Raw genomic sequence first — 21,104 nt, forward strand, 5'->3', positions numbered from 1 at the left:
TCTGAAAATGTACATTTTATTATAAACATTATACTCAAAACATATTATATTTATTTATATAAATAAATAAAAATAAATCAAATGTAATATTTATTTTTAAAGTCTCATTAATTATATATATATATGTTTATAATATTGAAGTGCCTTTGTGAATATTATTACTTTTTTATATGAGGATTATATTATATTATATACATTATATTATATACATTATATTATATACATTATATTATATACATTATATTATATACATTATATTATATACATTATATTATATACATTATATTATATTACATTATATTATATACATTATATTATATACATTATATTATATTACATTATATTATATATATTATATTATAATACATTATATTATATACATTATATTATATACATTATATTATATACATTATATTATATTACATTATATTATATATAATATATGGCACAATAATTTGAGGAATTATATATATATAATTGTATATCTATATAAATTTAAAATTTGAACAAAAATATGATTTTCTTTAAATTTTTTTTCTTATTTTAAATATTAAATGAAAATTTTACATAACATTAATCATATAAGGAAGTATATTTTATAGAAAAATTAATGAAAAAACAGATAAAATAAAATACTTCTAAAAGGATTTTTGTATATGTTTCTTATTATTATGGTAACATATTATAATAAAAGGATATATATATTATATATTATATATATGTATTTATATATTTTAAAAAGGTTAAGTGCTTTAAACTACATATACAAATATATACGATACGACGCAATCTTATCTTTTTAAGAGAACAAAAAAATATGAAAATGATTTATTTCTACAAAATATGATTGTAGGTTCTATATAAATTATCGTATTTCAAAAAAAAGGAATGGACTTTAATCAATAACATATATATATATATATACTATTAATTGAATTAATACTGATGAATATATACATATATATAATATAAAAATGTTTAAAATATAGAAAAAAAAAAAAAAAAAAAAAAGGAATAACAAGAATAAATAATATAATATATTATAGATAAAGATTTTATTTTTATATTATGTAATTTTCAATTTTTTTTTAAAGACATTTATTATAAAATGAATATATAAATTTAGAAATATATATTCATATAACTTATATGTTATTATTATTATAATTATTATTATTATATACACCTATATATATTTTATTTATTCATTTAAGTTACCATGGAAGAAATTACTAAAAATAAAACTGTTGATAAAGAAGAAAGTATAGAAACAAAAACAAAAAAAGATGTTGGTACGGAATCAGTCAAAAGTATAGACCTCCCTATTAAGGAGTTTCAAAAAAGTTTCAGATTATTAAATGAAAACTTTAATATAAAAGATTTAGAAAACGTGTTAACTCCTATTGAATATGCGGAATATAATTCCTTTCTTGCGTATTCTATTTGTTCTATTTTTTATTCTTACTTAAAGTTATCTGGTGATGTCTTAACTAATCACCCTATTAAAAATGAGTTAAAAAATGTACAAGCTTTAATGAAAGAAATAAAAGAAAAAGCCAAAACAAATGTGGAAGAAAAAAGATCATTAACAATTAATAAAGAAGCATCCAAGAGAATTATAGAAAGTTCGATTTCTTATAATAAACATATAAAAAAGAACAAAAATTGAAACCTTACATAAAAATAAATAGGAAGAAATATTTAGGATTGGAGCTATAAAAAAATAATTTTATTTTTTTATCATTTAATATATTTGTGCCAAAAATGAAAAAGTTTGTATAAAACCTTATCTAATTATCAGCAAATTAAATGAAATATATATATATATATATATATATATATTTATTTATTTATAATTTTTAATCGTTTAAAAGTATTTTTTTTTTTTTTTTTTTTGTGGGTTTCCCTTATTCTTTTATGGGATTAGGATAAAAATTTCTCTATTTTTATTTCATTCTGTTTTACACTTGTTTTTACTTTTTTTTTTATTTTTTTTTATTTGTTTAATTTTTTTTTATTTGTTTTATTTGTTTTATTTGTTTTATTTTTATTTGTTTATTTTATTAATTTTTTTTTTTTGGAAAGCATTCTTCAAGAACACAAAAATAAATTATATAGTAATATATATAATGTCTTTGTAAAAATAAGACATATCGTTTATTTAATGAATACATATCTTTGCAATATATTATATTTTAGACCACTTTTCCTTTTCGAATCTTTAAAAAAGCAAAAGAGATAATATTATGATACCATTATATGGTGAATCATATTTTAAAATAACAAACTGTTAAATCAATGCAGATAATAAAAAAAAAAAAAAAAATTACAAAAAATTATGAATGTACAGGAAATAATGTTTTAACTAATCAGCCAAAATGAAATATATATATATAAATTATTATGAACAGGTCATAATAAAAAATATATATTTATATATGTGTGTGCAAAAAAAAAAAAAAGAAAAAAAAAAAAAAATACAAGGATTAATAAATACATCAATATATTTGTTTATATATATATATATATATATATATAAGTTATTAACATTTACTTTTTATATTTTTTTAAGGTTTCTATATTATTTAAAATGTGAATAAGTCGCTTATGAGAATTGCATATAAAATAAAACTTAAACATATGATTTATTATGAAATATATAAATAAAATTATATAACATAGTTTCTCTTATATACAAAAAATATATACAAGTATATAAATAATTAAACATATATATATATATATATATATTTCGTTATTTCTTAAGGGAACATAAAATGTTTTATAACGTCATAATAAAAAAATAGAAAAAAATCATTATTACTATCCTTAAAATTGAAAAGTATATAAATATTTATATAATAAACATATATTTATTATATGTTTTATATTTTATTTATTGTTTCTTTTTAAATGAATATAAAATAGTGCGTTTCCATGCATGTATTAATAAAAAACCCCATAACCTATTTTTAGGGGATTATAAATTTATACCAGTGCATTTTGAAATATATATATAAAAAAAAAAACAAAAAAAAACAAAAAAAAACAAAAAATTATTATAATAAAACATATATTTATTATTTATTATATATACCATTTGAAGGACATTATATTATATATATTGCTATTCATAATTATATATATTAATTTATATAATATATATATAATAAAAAATAACAAATTCATATATAAAAAATATACATATAATATTTATTATAATATTTTTACTATATATATTATATATTACCTATATAAATGTTATAATGTTCTTTATTGCCATATATAAATATATATATATAAAACATATATATTATTATTATTTTATTATATTAATACGTATTTTTATTTATATAATATTATTTATAAATAAAAAAAAATATATGTTATATGTAATCACAAAAATTTTTTCAATATAATATAAATTTATATTAATATTAATATATATATAATAGTATAATATATAAATATTTAAACTTTTTTTTTTTTTTTTTTTTTTTTTAAATATATTTAATAATATTATAAATATTATTATGTATAAATGAAATATAGTGAATAAACTTGTTGTGAAAACATTATTGTAATTGAAATAATAAATTTTAATTTTAATGGAAGAATTTCAAAAAAATTTTAAGTTTATTTCTTTTATTTTTTTTATAATGTTTATTTAATTTCTGTATTTTTTTTATAAAATCATTTTCTTTTTTTTTCCTTAAATATATTATATATTTATATATACATTTTTTTATTTTATATATATAAAAAAAATTATAAATAAAAATAAATTTATTTTTTTATAATAATTTATATTTATGAACAATTTTGAAAATTCAGTTAAAAAAAAAATAATAAGAATATATATAAATAAAATTGAACATAAAATTGATATATATTTTTATTATATATATATATATATATATATAAAAGAAAAAAAATAAAAAAATCTCATAATTAATGTTTTATATATGTAAATACCAATATTTATTTTATATCATCTTTTCTATGTTTTACTTATTTATTTATTTTATTTTTTTTTTTGCCCTTCATTTTATATATATTATATATATTTCTTAACATAAAAAGATGTATTATACATATTTCATATATTTATATACTTTATACGTGATTATATATTGTAAAATAAAATAAAAAGAATTCACAATATTTCGAAAATAATAATAAGAAAACAAATGAACCCTTTTTTACAGTTGTTTCATTTAATTAGCAAAGGAGTCCTTTTTTTTGTTTATTGATTAAAGAATAGTATTATTTATTTATTTTTTTAAATAATATTAAAATAATCACATATTTCAAGAAAAATGTAATGTATATATATATATATATATGTATATACATATACATGTATAATATATACAATATATTCTATATATGGATTCGAAATATTAGATTTTATAATGTAAATGAAATATTATAGATATAGTACTATATATGGTGGAATATATTAACCTCCATTTATTACTTTTACCATGTTTTTATAATTACACATATATTTATATATATATATAATTATTTATACATTTTATAATATTATCAATATACATATATTAAGAAACTTATAGAAGGTTTCATAATTCTAGGTTTCTCTAATGTACTATTATAATATATATATATATATATATATATATATATATATATATAATATCTGTATGTGTATATATATTATTTGAAGATTTATCAATATTATTTCAGATATAAAAATTTCTAGTCATTTTACGTTTGTTTTATTTTTATTTTTTTTTCGTAGTTTTTTTTTTTTTTTTTTTTTTTTTCTATTAGTATATTTTACTTTTTTGAATATAATAAATATACCAATAAAAGTTAAAAAAAAAAAAAAAAAAGATTCCAAAGTAATTTGGTTCTATACTTAATTATATATCCTTTTATATAATTTGCAACCAAATGATTTTTCTTTGTGGGGCGTTCCAAAAAATTTGTAATAATGTTAGAATTTAAGAAATTTTAAATATTTTCTTTTAAGAATATAAAAGAATCACAGAAACAAAAAATATATATATTTATCTGTATATTTTTATTTTTAATTATTTACCATCTCCCATTCCTTTTATTGATTTTATTTATTATTATTTTTTTTTTTGATTCATTATTATTATAATATCTTTCTGTATGAAAATATTTTTAAAGAGAAAGCAGAAAAAAAAAAAAAAATAATAAATAAAAATAATATTAAAAGAATACTAAAAGGATATATAGATACAAAAGAATTAATACTTATTATATAAAAAAAAAAAAAAAATAGACAAGAAGTTTTTATTTGTTTTACACTTTTAAAGTTGTATATTATATTTTAAATTAAAAAAAAAAAAACTAAATTAAAAAAAAAAAAAAAACATTTTTAATAAATGACCGATATACAAATACAAAATCAAACTAGTAATTTTAATACTAGTAAAAAAGAATTTGAGAATAGATTTGATGATAAAGCGTTAAGAAATTTATGTGTAAAAAACATACCCAAAGAGACAAAAGAAAATGAATTGTTGGAAATATTTCAACCATTTGGTTTAATAGAAAGTATAAAGCTTAAAGTAAATAAAAATGTCGGACCGTATGCTATATATGCTCATGTTCTTTTTAGTACTCCTGAGGAGGCTAAAAGATGTCTAAAACAAATGAACGGGAAAATTTTAAGTAATTAATAAAATATTATAATATGTTTATTCTGTATAATATATATATATATATATAAAATTATATTATATCCGCATGTATGTCATCATAATAATTATTATTTTATTTTTTTTTTTTTTTTTTGGTATATTCATTTTATAATTTATATAAGTCGATATTGTATGCGTTCACGCATATAAATGTATAATTTGAATGTGAAGTATATGGTTATATAATGTTATATTTAAATGAATATACATATATATATATATATATATATATATATGCTTTTGTGGTTATATATATTTATCTATGTCTATTCCAAAATGGTATTATTATGATATGCATATATATATATATATATTTCTTTTTTTTTCCCATTTATTTTATTATTTTTTCTTTTTTATTGTAGATGGAAGAGCTTTAAGAATAGATTATAAAAGGAAAAAGAATCCAGGAGATAACCCTGAAAATATTAATTTCAACAACTATAATAATAATAAGTTCCATAGGAAAATAAATAGAACTAACCAATTTCATAATAATCGATATAATAATAATAAGAGAAATATTAGAAATACAAATGTAAGAGAAATAAATAAAAATAAATAAATATATATATATATATATATATATATTTATATATATATATTATTATGTTTTACTATGTATTTATGTATGTAAACTGCTTGTTTATATTTATATAGATATATCGTTGTATATGTTAAACGTTTTATTTCATTATTATTTTATTTTTTTTTTTTAGGATGGTTTAATGAATGATGATATGAATAGTCAATATGATTCGGAAAATAGTAACCTTATAGATTATGAGGTATTTATAAAAGGATTTGATTTTATATATATATTAATAATTATATATATATATTTTTTTTTTTTATGACAAATGTTTATGTATATTTGTCTATTTTGTTATTTATAGCAAATGAACAAGAGACCTAGGATTGGAAATATGAACGACATGAAAAGTGGTAATATAAATTCGACCATTGAGTTAAATAAATTAATAAAAGATTATTCTGAGAAAAAAATGTTAAATCAGTTACCTAACGACAATACAACAAATGAAGCTGAACAAATTATACAAACATTATTAAATAATATGATGAATAATAAACCAGCAAGGATAAAATTATATTTATGTGATCATTTAAGAACATGTGCAAAACATGTATTTAATAGGCCTTCAATATATATAAGTAATAATAACGGAATGGAAAATAGTACAAATCAAAATATGTATCAAAATAATAATAATAATAATAATAATAGTAATGGTGAATCATTATTATATAATTCATCAGATAAAATAAATAATAATGATATATCATTAAATAATCAAGATATTTTTTCTCTTCCTCAAGAAAAAAGTATACATAATAATAAACCTAATGTATCAACAAATAACAATGAATATATTTGGAAAGGTATCTTAAGTATGAAGAATAAAGAAAATTTGAATATTATTGGGCATGCATTACAAGGAAATGTAAACATTTTTTTAAATGCTCACATTACAAATATTGTAATAAGTCATAGGAAAAGGATGAAAAGTATACCTCAAATGGAAGCTATATATTATTTTGAAATCGAAAATAAACAAGATGAAAATATTTTTGATTCTTATAAAAATTATTTTAATACGAAAGATAGAGTTGGATTAGTATCAACAAATGAAAATTGGCATTTATATATAATATTTCCAGGAAGTCCGATATTTAATCAATTCTGTAATAATAATAATTTAGATAATATATTTATAGGTATTGTATGTTATAATCCTCAAATCGTAGACAAGAGAAGTGCTTTATCTTTTGCGGGACAAAATATGGATGCATCAAACAATTATAACCAAGGAGGTAAATAAAAAAAATTAATAGTGATCATATTGTTATTTATAAATTATTCATATGCTTATATTATTCATTCAAATAAATAAATATATATATATATATATATATATATATATATGTATATATTCTTTTCTTTTAGATATTTCTGGCAATAATAATATAATGAAAGGTGGACAGGACCTCTACAATAATCCGAACAATACATCCTTTCAAATGAATTCCTTAAATTTTAATGAGAAACAAAACAATAATAACAATAATAATTTTAACATAGGAGAAATGTCTAATTTTAATAACCAAAATAAAAACCATGCTAATTCTGAATATGAGCAAAATATAAGGGAAGAAAAAAATTCTACTTATAAACCAATGGACGATAATACAAAGGAAGAAAATAAAAGCGACGTTCCAAATTGGTTAAATCAATTTAGTTCGTTAGCAGCATATCTTGTCAAAAAGTAGGAAATAAAAATATATGGAGCAAAACAAAAAAAAAAAAAAAAGAGCTCATATATATATATATATATATATATATATATATGTGTGTATACATATATTTTTAAATATTCTTTATTAATAACCGAATATATGATAAACCAAAGAAAAAAGATCCAACTACATTTATCAACACAAACACATATTCATTTGAATCAATACATTTAATATGTATAATATATTATTCTTCTGTTTTATTCGTTCTTTTTCTTTTTTTAATTTTTAAATAGTTAATTTTTTTTTTTTTTTTTTTTTTTTTCGATAATACTTTATAGTATTTGAAAATATTATATATATATAATTAATATATATATATATATATATATATATATATATATATGTATATATTAATTTATTTATTTAATATTATTATTTTTTATTATTAATTATTCAAAATTAAAACTTTATTTAAATGATAAATTTAAAATATTTGAAAAAAATGTAAAAAATCATTTATATCGTTATAAATCAACGATAATTGCATGATAAATTTTTGAGAGTCATGCAAAATGAAAAAAATTATATAATAAATAAACGTATATTATACAATCCCATATATGTGTTTGGAAAATGGTGAACAAATTATTTATTTTAATCTATAATTATTCATATCTAGTTTTATTGTTAAATGTTTTTTTTTTTTTTTTATTATTATTTCTATTTTCAACAAAAAAATATTCACATACACATATATATATTTTTAAAATATATATATGTCTCATCTCATTTGAATAATTAAAAAAAAAAATCATTTTTTTTTTAAAATATTATTATTACATATATTAGTGGAACAAAAATTTTATGGATCATATATACATGTATACATATATATTATATTATATATATATATATATATATATATATATATATATATATATATATATATATTTATTTATTTATTTATTTATTTATTTATTAAAAAAAAAAAAAAAAAAAAAAAAACCATTTTTCTTTTTTTTTTTTTTTTTTTTTTTTTTCTTTTTTTTTTTTTATGAATTCATATCAATCATTTACTTGTTAAAGATGGAAAAGCTCTTGTATCATTTATATTAGGAGGATCTCTTTTTTTAAAAATTTTTTCATCAATTTGCATTTTAGACTTTTCATATTTATTATTCCAATTACCTTCATCAACTTTTTTAAAACTTCTATAACTTCTACGAAAACCTGGAAGTCTATCAACTCTTCCACCTTCTTCTAATATGTATTGATAAACATTGATAGCTTTTCTTTTTGGGTGATCTGATTTTAAATCTTCTTCTAATGTATCATTTCGTTTAGGTACATTAGTGGTAACTTTATTAACTTTTTCAGTATTATTTTCTTCATTTTTCTTTTTCTTTTTATCGTTACTCTCTGCACTTTTATTCGAATTTAACTTTTTTTCTTGTTGTCTTCTATAAAGATCATAATCTATGGTTACTGATTTGTATTTTCTACCTGCCTTACTACTATCTTCATAATTTTTATTTTTAAAATCTATTAAATTATCTCTTTTCATGCTATCATACTTACTGGTGTTATCATTATAATCATTGTACATTTTCTGCAAAGAAAAAAAAGCAAAACAAAATAAATAAATAAATAAATAAATAAATAAATATAATATATATATAGCAACCTTATATAATATGCATATTTTGTTTATACCTCTCTAAAATCAAACTTATTATAATTATAAGACGGGTTATAGTTTCTTCTATCCATATTCATTTTATAATCATAATTTCGAGAACCTCTGTAAAAATTACTACCTCCAAGAATATTGGTCGAAGCGTTACTATATCCGCCACCCCTTTTTCTTGTGAATTTATTCCTTAAATTATTTCCTCTTATATGATAATTATCACGATAACTTCTATACGTATTTTCATTCACATCATTAATACTGGTCACTGGATATTTATATCTATCATTATAATGAACATTCACTCTCTTGTTATAATAATCTTTTATAATGGGAGAAGGAATATTATCATGTACTTCGATTATCTTATTAACTTCTACAAACCAAAAAAAAAAAAAAAATTAAAAATAAATAAATATATACACATATATATATATATATATATATATATATATATATATATATTATTATATAGAATAAAAGGTCAGTACTTAATTGTCCTTATAAATATATAAAAGTATACATAATTTTGTTCAATAAAAAGAAGATACATATATAGGTGAAAATAATAAAATGTATATGAATATATATAATATATTAATATATATACCACTTTTCTATATTATCATATATAATAAAATACATTCAAAAATAAGCACTATCATTTTACCATTGCTATTATCAATAGTCTTTTCCTCATAAACTATATCTGGTTCGTTTTTAGGAGATTCATTTAAATCTTTATTTTCAATTTCTTCTTCTGAATTATCATCACTGTCAAAAACAGAGAATTTATTAGTAGTATGGACGCTATAACGTATTTTGGTCGCCATCTTCAATTGTTTAAAACAACTTTTATATAAAAGTTATATGAAAAATAAAAAAGTAGAAGTTATATATATATATAAAATATATATATATATAATATATATATACTATATTTCAAAGGTAAAATAAATAAAAACAGAATATGGTAAATAGTTGGCTATATATTATATTATAAATACATATAATATATATATATATATATATAATATATATATACCTTACTATGTTTATTATTTATTTTATTTATTTTTGGAAGCTCTTTTTTCAGTATTACTTTTGAAAGGGAGGTTTGTATTTAAATACGTTTTTTTCTTATTTTACAGGATCAAATAATAAAAGAAAATTTTATTATTTTGAACTTTTTGTTTTTCTTTTTTTACTTTTTTAATTCAACAGTTATTATATAAAATACAAAAAGGGGGGGAAAAATTATACGCTTTTTGATATTATATATGTAGGCTATATATAATAATATGTTTTTATAATATTATTTTTAATTCGCTATATTTTAAATTTATAAAAAATATAAATTAATTTTTTTATATATTTTTAAAAAATATATAATCATTTTATTTTTATATATCCATATAAATTTATATTTTTATATTTTATGTAGTAAAATATATTGTATATTAAAAATATATATATATATATTATTATATATATATAATAATATTAATATATATATCTCTTATTATATATTTTATATATATATATATATATATATATATATATATATATATATATATACATATAAAAATAGTGTTATTATTTTATATAATATATATTATAATATATACATATATTTAATACCTAATTATATATACCATATATAAATAATATTATACAATATATAAATATCTATATATTATACATATATAATATTATATATATATATATATATATATATATTATTTTTTTTTCTTTTTTTTTTTTTTTTTGATCATTTCCCACTCATTTTTTTTTATTTTATAAAAAATAATCCTCTTTTTTTTTTTTATGCTGATATACAACCAGTATATAAATAAATATGCCCTTATAAATAAAAATAAAATATATATATATCTACATATATATATTTTTTTTTTTGTATATATTGATTTGTAATGAAAAAAATAAAAAATAAAAAAAATAAAAAATATTTTAAATTAAAAATAAAATTTGTAGAACCATATAAATAATATTTATAATTTATTTAAAAAATAAGAATATATTTATAAATCATTGGTATTATATATATATATAATATATTTATATAACACTTATATATTTTTTTTTTAACTTAAAAAATGAGAGAGCAGGGCAACACCTCATTTTATGTCATTTCAGATGTGTGCAAAGTATAATATTATAATATTAGTAATAAATTATTTCTAATTTATTTATATTTTTTTTTTTTTTTTGTATACAAATTTATTATCTTTCTAATTAATTAGATGCTATATTTTAAAATGTATTCCGTTTTTTTTAGAGTCACCAAAAAGAAAAACTATAATTATTATATATAATATATATGTATATATATTTATATTTATTCATTTTTGCTTTTTATGAGCAAATGGAATATTTTAGAGAATTCCTTATAAGAGTTAATAAGAAAAAATGAAAATCATTTATTTTATAAAAATAAGAAAACATTAATAAGATATATACATATATATATATATATATATATATATATATAATATTTATATAATATTTATATATAGTTGTATTATTGTAATAAAAATTGTAAATGTTTTATGATAATTGATTATAGTGTTAAGAATATTATCATTTCATTATTTTTTATTTATACATAATTCTGTGTATACAAAATATGGTAAGAGAATATAAAATATACCATAGAACATGATTTAAGATGTACAACCTCACGACATTCGAAATGTAATCTCCAGCACTAAAGCTAATTAAATCTGAAAAAAAAAATTAAATAAATTCATATGTATAATGCATAGTAAAATGTATAATATTTTTTACATATCCATTTGTCCTATTTTATTAAGTTTTTTAATATAATATATATATATATATATATATATATATATATATTTATTTATTTATTTATATATTATGTTTCCTTCTTTTAATATATATATATCTTACATAATATTAGAAATAATAAATATGGTAACGATTTCTTTATCGTATTATCAAAATGAAGAGTACCATTTTTTGTTTTGTTAAAATACAAAGTGGAATATAGATAATTGGATAATGATATAGCAGTAGTTATTTTTAATAATATAATTGTTATGGCGTCAGTATTAATAGAAAAAAAATAAGTAAAATATAACATACTTAAACTATTAAATAATAAGAATGGAAAGATTATTGGGACTCCCATTTTATTAAATATATATATAGAAATAATATAGATGAATATATAAAAAAAGAACATAAATTTGAATTCTTTAAGAAATTTCATGGCTTGTTGGTATAAAACATACGTTTCTGAATAAAAATATATATTCTCTATATTACTATTTTTAATAACATTATTTATTTTTTCAATTGTCTCTATATTTTTGTTATAAGAACTTGGGTAATTATGAAAAATGGAACCTATCCTGCTATTTAAAATGTTATAATTCTCGTCCATCTATAAAAAAAGTTGTTTTATAATAAATAAATGTATATATACATTTTGTCACACTCTCTCTCTATATATATATATATGTATATATGTATATATTTCTTTTTTATACCTTTATGTATTTGTCGTAAAATATATGAGGAGATATTGTATGGTATTGAGGAAGAATCTGATCAATATTATCGTTATAAGATGTTTTTATTTGAAACATATGACTCTCATATATATCATCATTTTTATGATGAATCCAATTATAAATTATTTTATTAAATGTATCACATAATGGTTTCTGTATATTTTTACAAAATTGTGCACTTAATAGTTCTAAATATAATTTTTTGTTTTTTTTCCCTACATTTTGTAAATTATAATTAATGCATTCTTCTGAGTTATTATCTAATTCATATTGGGTATCAAAAAAATCTATATTTGTACAATCATTTTTTAGAAGTTCAAATGTTGATATCCATGATATAATTGGATTATAAATACATTTTTCTTTTTTCAAATCTTCAATTAATTTAACAACATTAATTAGATTATCTTCTTTTTCATAATTAAATGATTCAGGCAATACTAAATATCCTGGTTCGATAACATGGTTAGCTATACCTTCAAATATTTCTATAAACATTCTAACATTAGAATTTTTGTTCATATACCTAAAAATACTAAACTGTGTTTTATTATTAATAAATATGTATAGGTATAATATTAGGAATGACAAGATGAGAAGAAGTAATAGGGATATTTTTTTAAAAATGTGGAAAGGTTTTTCATTATATTTTTTTGGTTTATTAAACATTTTATGTTCTGTATATTGAGTATTATTTTGAAAGGTATTCATTTTGTCAAAATGGTTTGTGACACATTTTTTTGTATACATGTGTGTATCATTATTTTTAAGCATATCATTATTTTTAAGCATATCATTATTTTTAAGTATATCATTATTTTTAAGTATATCATTATTTTTAAGTATATCATTATTTTTAAGTATATCATTATTTTTAAGTATATCATTATTTGTATGGATGTTATTATTTGTGAACGGATAATTATTTTCCTCAATATTGTTGCAATTATTATTATTTACATTTTGTTGTGCATTAAAAAAAATAATCATTTCTTTTTTATCTTCTTCATTATTCACCTTGGAATAATCTATTACTTTAATTTGATCATTTGGATTATAGTTAATATTGTTGTTTTTTCCCTTGACATACAATAAATAGGAAAATATGTTATTAAAAAAGAAGACATAGTAAATATATAAAGATATAAGGGAAAATATTGTATTTAAGCAGAACCATTTTGTAATCGTGTAACTACAAAATAAGCCTATTGTATAAATAGATATTAAAACCAATGTTATTTTCCCATTAAAATATAAGGATTTATAAGTTGCTTGGAGGTAATAGAAAGTTTCCATATGGTTATCACTAATGGGATATGATGAATTATAAATATGGTTATTCAAATTTTCATATATATTATTATTATGTGAATCCTTCCCGGGTGAGGTACAATATTGATTATAATAAAAAATATTGACACAACAAAATAAGACACTCAAAAAAAACAAGACAAAATAATTCAACAAGAAGATACGCATTATATACAATTTAAATATTAAGTATATAAAAAATGTAGACGACAAAGAAAAAAAAGTTAATAAATATACACATATAAGTAAAACGATTTTTTTTGTATACGTTACAAATGTTGATAGGTTAATATTTATATAAAAAAATATAAATAATAATGAAAGTATAATAAATAAATAATTTGATTGAAATCCTAAAAGTATTGAATTTTGTTCTTCATCTTGTAATAGTTTATCATTTATTGTTAATACATTCCACATCTTGTTGTATTTTAAAATATGTGTATATATTGTTCCATCGGGATTTTTAATATTAATATATGATAATTTATTATTATTAATTAATTGTATATACTCATTTAATTTATTATACCAATTATCTAATAATTCATTTGATATATTATCATCAAATGTATAAACAAATAAGAGACCTTTTATATTAGTATATATTTTATTTATTATATTATGCATATTTTGTTGTTCCTCTATTTTATATATAAAATGATTTGGGATATATAAAAAATTAGGTAAAAAGTATAGAGCTTGAGAAAAAAAACGTTTGATATATTTTGTATCTTCTTTTATTATTTTATCAAAAAATACATTCCATTTTTCTATATTATTATAATTTATATTTGTAAGTTCACTTATTGTAAAAAGACCTAAGACAAAACATTTTGGATTACTAAGAGGGGTATCATATTTTTTACATATATCTTTCCAGTATATTTCTTTCTGATCTTTCAATATAGTTATTTGTTTAAAATATTGTAATAAAAAAAATATATCTTTTAAAGTATTATAATCTAATATGTGATTTTCCTTATTATTATTATTTTCTGAAAAAAACATAAGTGTAGCTGTTTTATCTTTTTTATAAATATTTATAAAATGATTGGTATTGTTTCCTAACTTGTCACTTGATTGTGTTAAGACATCTCCTGCCTTTTTTATTTCAAATGTTAGAGGATAGATATTTCTAATATATTTTAAACTATTATCAAAGGTTACAAAAGATGTTTCTATTTTATTAGAAATCATAGTTTCGTACAATGGTATACTTACTAACATAAGTAATAAAAAACCTATCAAGATGCTTAACACAACAAAGAAACGTTTCTGTATTGTGAAATTAACAAACTTCTTACATGTAAGTAAAAAAATATTTTCCTCTTCCTTAATTATATTTGGATAGTTTCTATCATGAAGATCATATTTTTTAGTATCCTTCTGAAGATTTTGTTCCACATTTGAGACTTTTTTAGTATTTATTATATTTGTAGGTGAATTATTCCAAATTTGATTCATATGTTCTATATTATTATTATCATATGATGAAGGATTTTCCTTCACATGGATACATGCATCTTTTATGCTCCCATCATAACAATAATTCTTATGATTATTCATATTACTTTTTTCTTTTCTAAAATGTATATATGAGCAGTTAATAAATATAAAATAAAATAATAAAAATAAATAGAAATTACAAGAATGTATAAACATAAATATATATATATATATATATATATATATATATATATATATATATTAAATTATAATGTCTTAGGAATTATATTTTAAATCATTATATAATATGTTAAATATATATATATATATATATATATATATGTATTCTTTTTACAAGACTTATGATCATGTTAACAAAATAGAACGAATTTATTTTATCCTAATTTTTATATAAAATTTATATACTTTATTTTATTTTTATTTTATTTTATTTTATTTTATTTTATTTTTATTTTATTTTATTTTATTTATTTGTTTTTTTTTTTAATAAATAATCCTAAAATATACAATATTTTATTTAAGCATGCTCTAGGGTGTAAAAGTCTAACTGCATTATTGCAGAAGGAAAAAAAAAAAAAATTATATAAGTGAGCACTACCATTATATTGATTGAAATGTTAAAATATTATAATCAGACAATTATAAAGGAACAATTGGATAAATGAAATAAAATAAAAAAAAAAAAAAAAAAAAAAAAAAAAAAAGTATTTTATCAGTGGAACGTAATCCATAATATATATATATATATATATTTTTTAATATATATGATATTATAAGTCCTTTAGATTTTTAAAAACCCCATTATATATTTTTTTTATTTTTTTCATTATACATTCATAATTGATTATAATATTCATAAGGTACAGTTTATATATGTTATTATATATAAGTAAAAATATTATAACCTAAGAATGTTATATATATATAAATATTATTTTTTTTTTTTTTGTTAAAATAAAATAATAGACCTTTGAAATTATAGTAGCACTTTATGAATGTTAAGACATTTATGGTTACATATATTTTAATGTGATTTCATTTATTTGATATTTACAAATTTATATACTATATAAAAAAAATACACATATATATATATATATATATATATATATATATATATATATATATGTTTATATTTACACGTTTTGCATACATGACTTATATTTTAAGTTATATATTATTCTACATATTTATATGTATGCCTGTTTTGTACTTAAGAAAATGTTGCTTTTCACCAATGGAACAACATATATGTACATTTTAAAAATGAACAAAAAAAAAAAATGCAAATTTTAATTTTTTAAAAAGGAATAATTTTATTTCATATATAAATAAATAATTATATATGAGGATACTAAATTAGGGGTAATAAAAATATCTAAATGAATTTATATTTTTTTTTTTGTTCTTTTTATGCTTTAAATTTTTTATATAAAATAATTACTATTCCATTATATAAAAAAAGAATAATATGAAATACATATCATTTTAACAATATATATATATAATTATTTCTTTATATACAATAAATATTGTTTTATAATTTTTTTTCTTTATTTAATTATTGTTATTTTTTTTTGATGGGAAGGTAATCTATATAATATTTTTATTATGTAAATAAAATTTTAATATAATATATATATATATATATATATATATATATAATATATATATGTACATTCAATATAATATATATTTTATATATATAATATAATACTGTTGAAATATTTCCCTTTCTATATATAATATTATATTATTGTATATATATAATATATAATTATATATAAAGCTATATTATTATATATATAATATGCGAATAAACTTGTATAAATTTTAATATTTATATTATTAGCATAAAAAAAATATTAAAGTACCTAAATGTAAATTATAAAAAATTTATAAATATTATATATATATATATATAATATTATATATTTCTTTTTTTTTCATATAATTTAATACTAATTTTTCAAAAGAATTATCAAAAGATTATATAAATTATATATATAATTTATAAGAATATATAAATAGAAGAAAAATTAAATAAATATTAAGTATATAATATATATATATATATATATAATATATTATATATATTTATAATTCATTATAAAATTATATATAAAAAAACAAAGTACATGTTCTTAATCATTTTTAATACATTTTTTTTTTTTTTTTTTTTTTTTTTATTAATAATAATATATTTATATATTTTATATACATAATATATTATTTGCCACAAAATCATTAATATTTAAGTGAAAAAGCTTTTAAATATGTTAAAAAAAAAAAAAAAATAATAATAATAGCTTTAAATTTTACAGATATATGAATAACGTATTTTACAAATAAATGTATATAAATATTTATATATGTATATATATGTAAATGTTCTTTATAAGTTTTATATATAATAAAAATGTATGATTTTTATAATTTTACTACAAATATATAACAAAACGCAAAAAAAAAAAAAGAAAAAAAAAGAGAAAAGATTCATATATCAAAAAATAATATATATTTAATCATGTAGAAAAATAAACATTATTATTTATATTTTTGTTTATATATTCACTTATAATGATTACAGTTATATAAAAAAGCTATAATAATTTATAAAAAAAAAAAAAATAATAAAATATACATACATATATATATATAAATATATAAAAAAAAAAAATAGATTGAAGAGAAGAAGAAGAAAATGTTAATATTTAATTAAATAAATCTTTCAATAAAAAAATAAATACATCATTAAAATATTATTTATATATGTAAACTTTGAAAAAAATAAAATAAGCTTGAAGACAAATAAGATAAACAATATATATATATATATATATATATATATATATATTTTATCACGAGGTGTTAATTATATAATATAAAGTTTTATAAATTAATTCATATTATATATAAATATATATATATATATATCATTATACATAGCAACATATAAGATTAAAATACATCTCATATCATATAAATATATATATATATATATATTTATATATTTATATAGTAAAAAATATTATACTTTCTTAATATTTGTACGATACAATGAGAGGATTTAATTACAACAACAATAGTAATAATAATAATAGATATAGTGCTTACCCCGATTATAATAATAGTTATGGAAACTACCAAGCATATGGTCAACAATATAGAGCGAATTATGGAACAGGGTATGTTCCAAATTACAATAATAATTCTAATAATTATGGTAAAAATTTAGCTCCAATTGATTGGAAAACTATAAATTTAGTTCCGTTTGAAAAGAATTTTTATAAAGAACATGAAGATATAAGTAAATTATCAACAAAAGAAGTTAAAGAAATTAGAGATAAACATAAAATTACAATATTAGAAGGTGAGAATGTACCCAAACCTGTCGTGTCAATTAATAAAATAGGATTTCCAGATTATGTTATAAAATCCTTAAAAAATAATAATATTGTAGCTCCAACACCCATACAAATACAAGGATGGCCTATTGCATTATCAGGAAAAGATATGATAGGTAAAGCAGAAACAGGTAGTGGGAAAACATTAGCTTTTATATTACCTGCATTTGTTCATATTTTAGCTCAACCAAATTTAAAATATGGAGATGGACCTATAGTTCTAGTATTAGCACCAACAAGAGAATTAGCTGAACAAATACGTCAAGAATGTATCAAATTTTCTACCGAATCGAAAATAAGAAATACTTGTGCATATGGAGGAGTACCAAAAAGTGGGCAAATATATGCTTTAAAACAAGGTGTACATATTTTAATTGCATGCCCAGGTCGTCTAATAGATTTATTAGAACAAAATGTTACAAACCTTATGAGAGTTACTTATCTTGTTTTAGATGAAGCTGATAAAATGTTAGATATGGGATTTGAATTACAAATAAGAAAAATTGTTGATCAAATTAGACCTGATAGACAAACTTTAATGTGGTCAGCTACATGGCCAAAAGAAGTACAAGCCTTGGCAAAAGACTTATGTAAAGAGCAACCAATACAAGTAAATGTTGGCTCTTTAACATTAACTGCATGCCGTAGTATTAAACAAGAAATATATCTTCTTGAGGTAATTCGTTTTTTTTGCACCTAATTCATGAACATTATATATATATATATATATATATATATATATATATATATATATATGATCTTATTATTTATTTATTTGTTTATATATTTGTTTATTTATTCCATAATTAATGATAATTAAAATATGTTACTTTTATTTTTTTTGTAAATATATTGTTTAAAAAATATTGTATTATTACAATATGTTATGTTATTAATATTATTCTTTTTTTTTTTTTTTTGTTTTTTTGTGTGTGTGTATGTGTATGCGTATTATATATTGATATTTTATTATATTACCATTTCATAATATATATATATATATATATATCCATATATTTTATTACCTACCTTCTTACATTTGTTTAGCATAAAAATGTACATATTTACTTATATTTCATTTTTCATGTTTTGTGTCGTACATTTGCATTTTATTTGTATTGCTTATAATAAGGATTCATATAGCAGTTCGTTGCAAATTTATAAGTGATAAATAATTAAAAAATCCTTGGTGATTTTTTAAAATGTGATGATTTCTATTTTTTAGCCAATCTTGCCTGTCCATTATGAATATATGATCATATATATAAATTATTTATTTTTTTGTTGTTAATTTTTTTTTTTTTTTAAATGATGAAATGATTTTAGGATATTTTTTTTTTTTTTTTTTTTTTTTTTTAATATTTATATTTTTTTTCATATACATAATTATGGATAAGTATCTTTTCTATATATTCTATATATAAGGAAAATATATGAAGTGGCAAGATTGTTGAAAAATATTAATACAAAAAATTAAGAAAAAAAAGAAAAAGAAAGAACGAATAAAAAGGAAAAAGGAAAAGAATAAAAAAAAAATAAATCATTTATATTAAATATATGAATGATTTATATATATATATTTTTTTTATTTTTTTTTTTTTTCCATTTCGTTTCTATCTTAATTTTTTTTTTTTTTTTTTTTTTTTTTCTTTTTTGATGTCCCAATCACTTTTAAATTTGCAATGAGGTTAGTTATGATACATTATTGTTT

At 16.9% G+C, this 21,104-nt stretch overlaps 5 protein-coding genes across 5 annotated transcripts in view; 3 read left to right on the plus strand and 2 right to left on the minus strand.

Annotated features, from left to right (window-relative positions):
- Positions 1-1,219: 1,219 nt before the first annotated feature.
- PF3D7_1445500 (conserved Plasmodium protein, unknown function) lies at positions 1,220-1,669 on the plus strand (the record flags this gene model as incomplete). The annotated part of the gene is made up of 1 exon (XM_001348570.1): positions 1,220-1,669. The coding sequence occupies one exon, from the start codon at positions 1,220-1,222 to the stop codon at positions 1,667-1,669; it is 450 nt and encodes a 149-aa protein (XP_001348606.1).
- Positions 1,670-5,381: 3,712 nt separating this feature from the next.
- Positions 5,382-7,985, plus strand: PF3D7_1445600 (RNA-binding protein, putative; the record flags this gene model as incomplete). Its single annotated transcript, XM_001348571.1, has 5 exons — positions 5,382-5,670; positions 6,062-6,234; positions 6,416-6,484; positions 6,593-7,529; positions 7,663-7,985. The coding sequence occupies 5 exons, from the start codon at positions 5,382-5,384 to the stop codon at positions 7,983-7,985; spliced, it is 1,791 nt and encodes a 596-aa protein (XP_001348607.1).
- Positions 7,986-9,024: 1,039 nt separating this feature from the next.
- Positions 9,025-10,478, minus strand: PF3D7_1445700 (conserved Plasmodium protein, unknown function; the record flags this gene model as incomplete). Its single annotated transcript, XM_001348572.1, has 3 exons — positions 9,025-9,564; positions 9,669-10,021; positions 10,316-10,478. 3 exons carry the CDS (start codon positions 10,476-10,478, stop codon positions 9,025-9,027), a joined length of 1,056 nt encoding a protein of 351 aa, XP_001348608.1.
- Positions 10,479-12,261: 1,783 nt separating this feature from the next.
- On the minus strand, positions 12,262-16,181 carry PF3D7_1445800 (conserved Plasmodium membrane protein, unknown function; the record flags this gene model as incomplete). The annotated part of the gene is made up of 3 exons (XM_001348573.2): positions 12,262-12,389; positions 12,580-13,075; positions 13,182-16,181. 3 exons carry the CDS (start codon positions 16,179-16,181, stop codon positions 12,262-12,264), a joined length of 3,624 nt encoding a protein of 1,207 aa, XP_001348609.2.
- A 2,865-nt stretch (positions 16,182-19,046) lies between these two features.
- PF3D7_1445900 (ATP-dependent RNA helicase DDX5, putative) overlaps positions 19,047-21,104 on the plus strand; it is a gene marked incomplete at both ends in the record, with an annotated part of 2,881 nt that continues 823 nt past the window's right edge. The window contains one exon of the mRNA XM_001348575.2: positions 19,047-20,069. Within this exon, the coding sequence (XP_001348611.2) occupies positions 19,047-20,069 (1,023 nt within the window). The remainder of the gene's footprint in view (positions 20,070-21,104) is intronic.

This window comes from Plasmodium falciparum, assembly GCF_000002765.6.
Source record: "Plasmodium falciparum 3D7 genome assembly, chromosome: 14".
NCBI classification, from domain to species: domain Eukaryota; phylum Apicomplexa; class Aconoidasida; order Haemosporida; family Plasmodiidae; genus Plasmodium; species Plasmodium falciparum.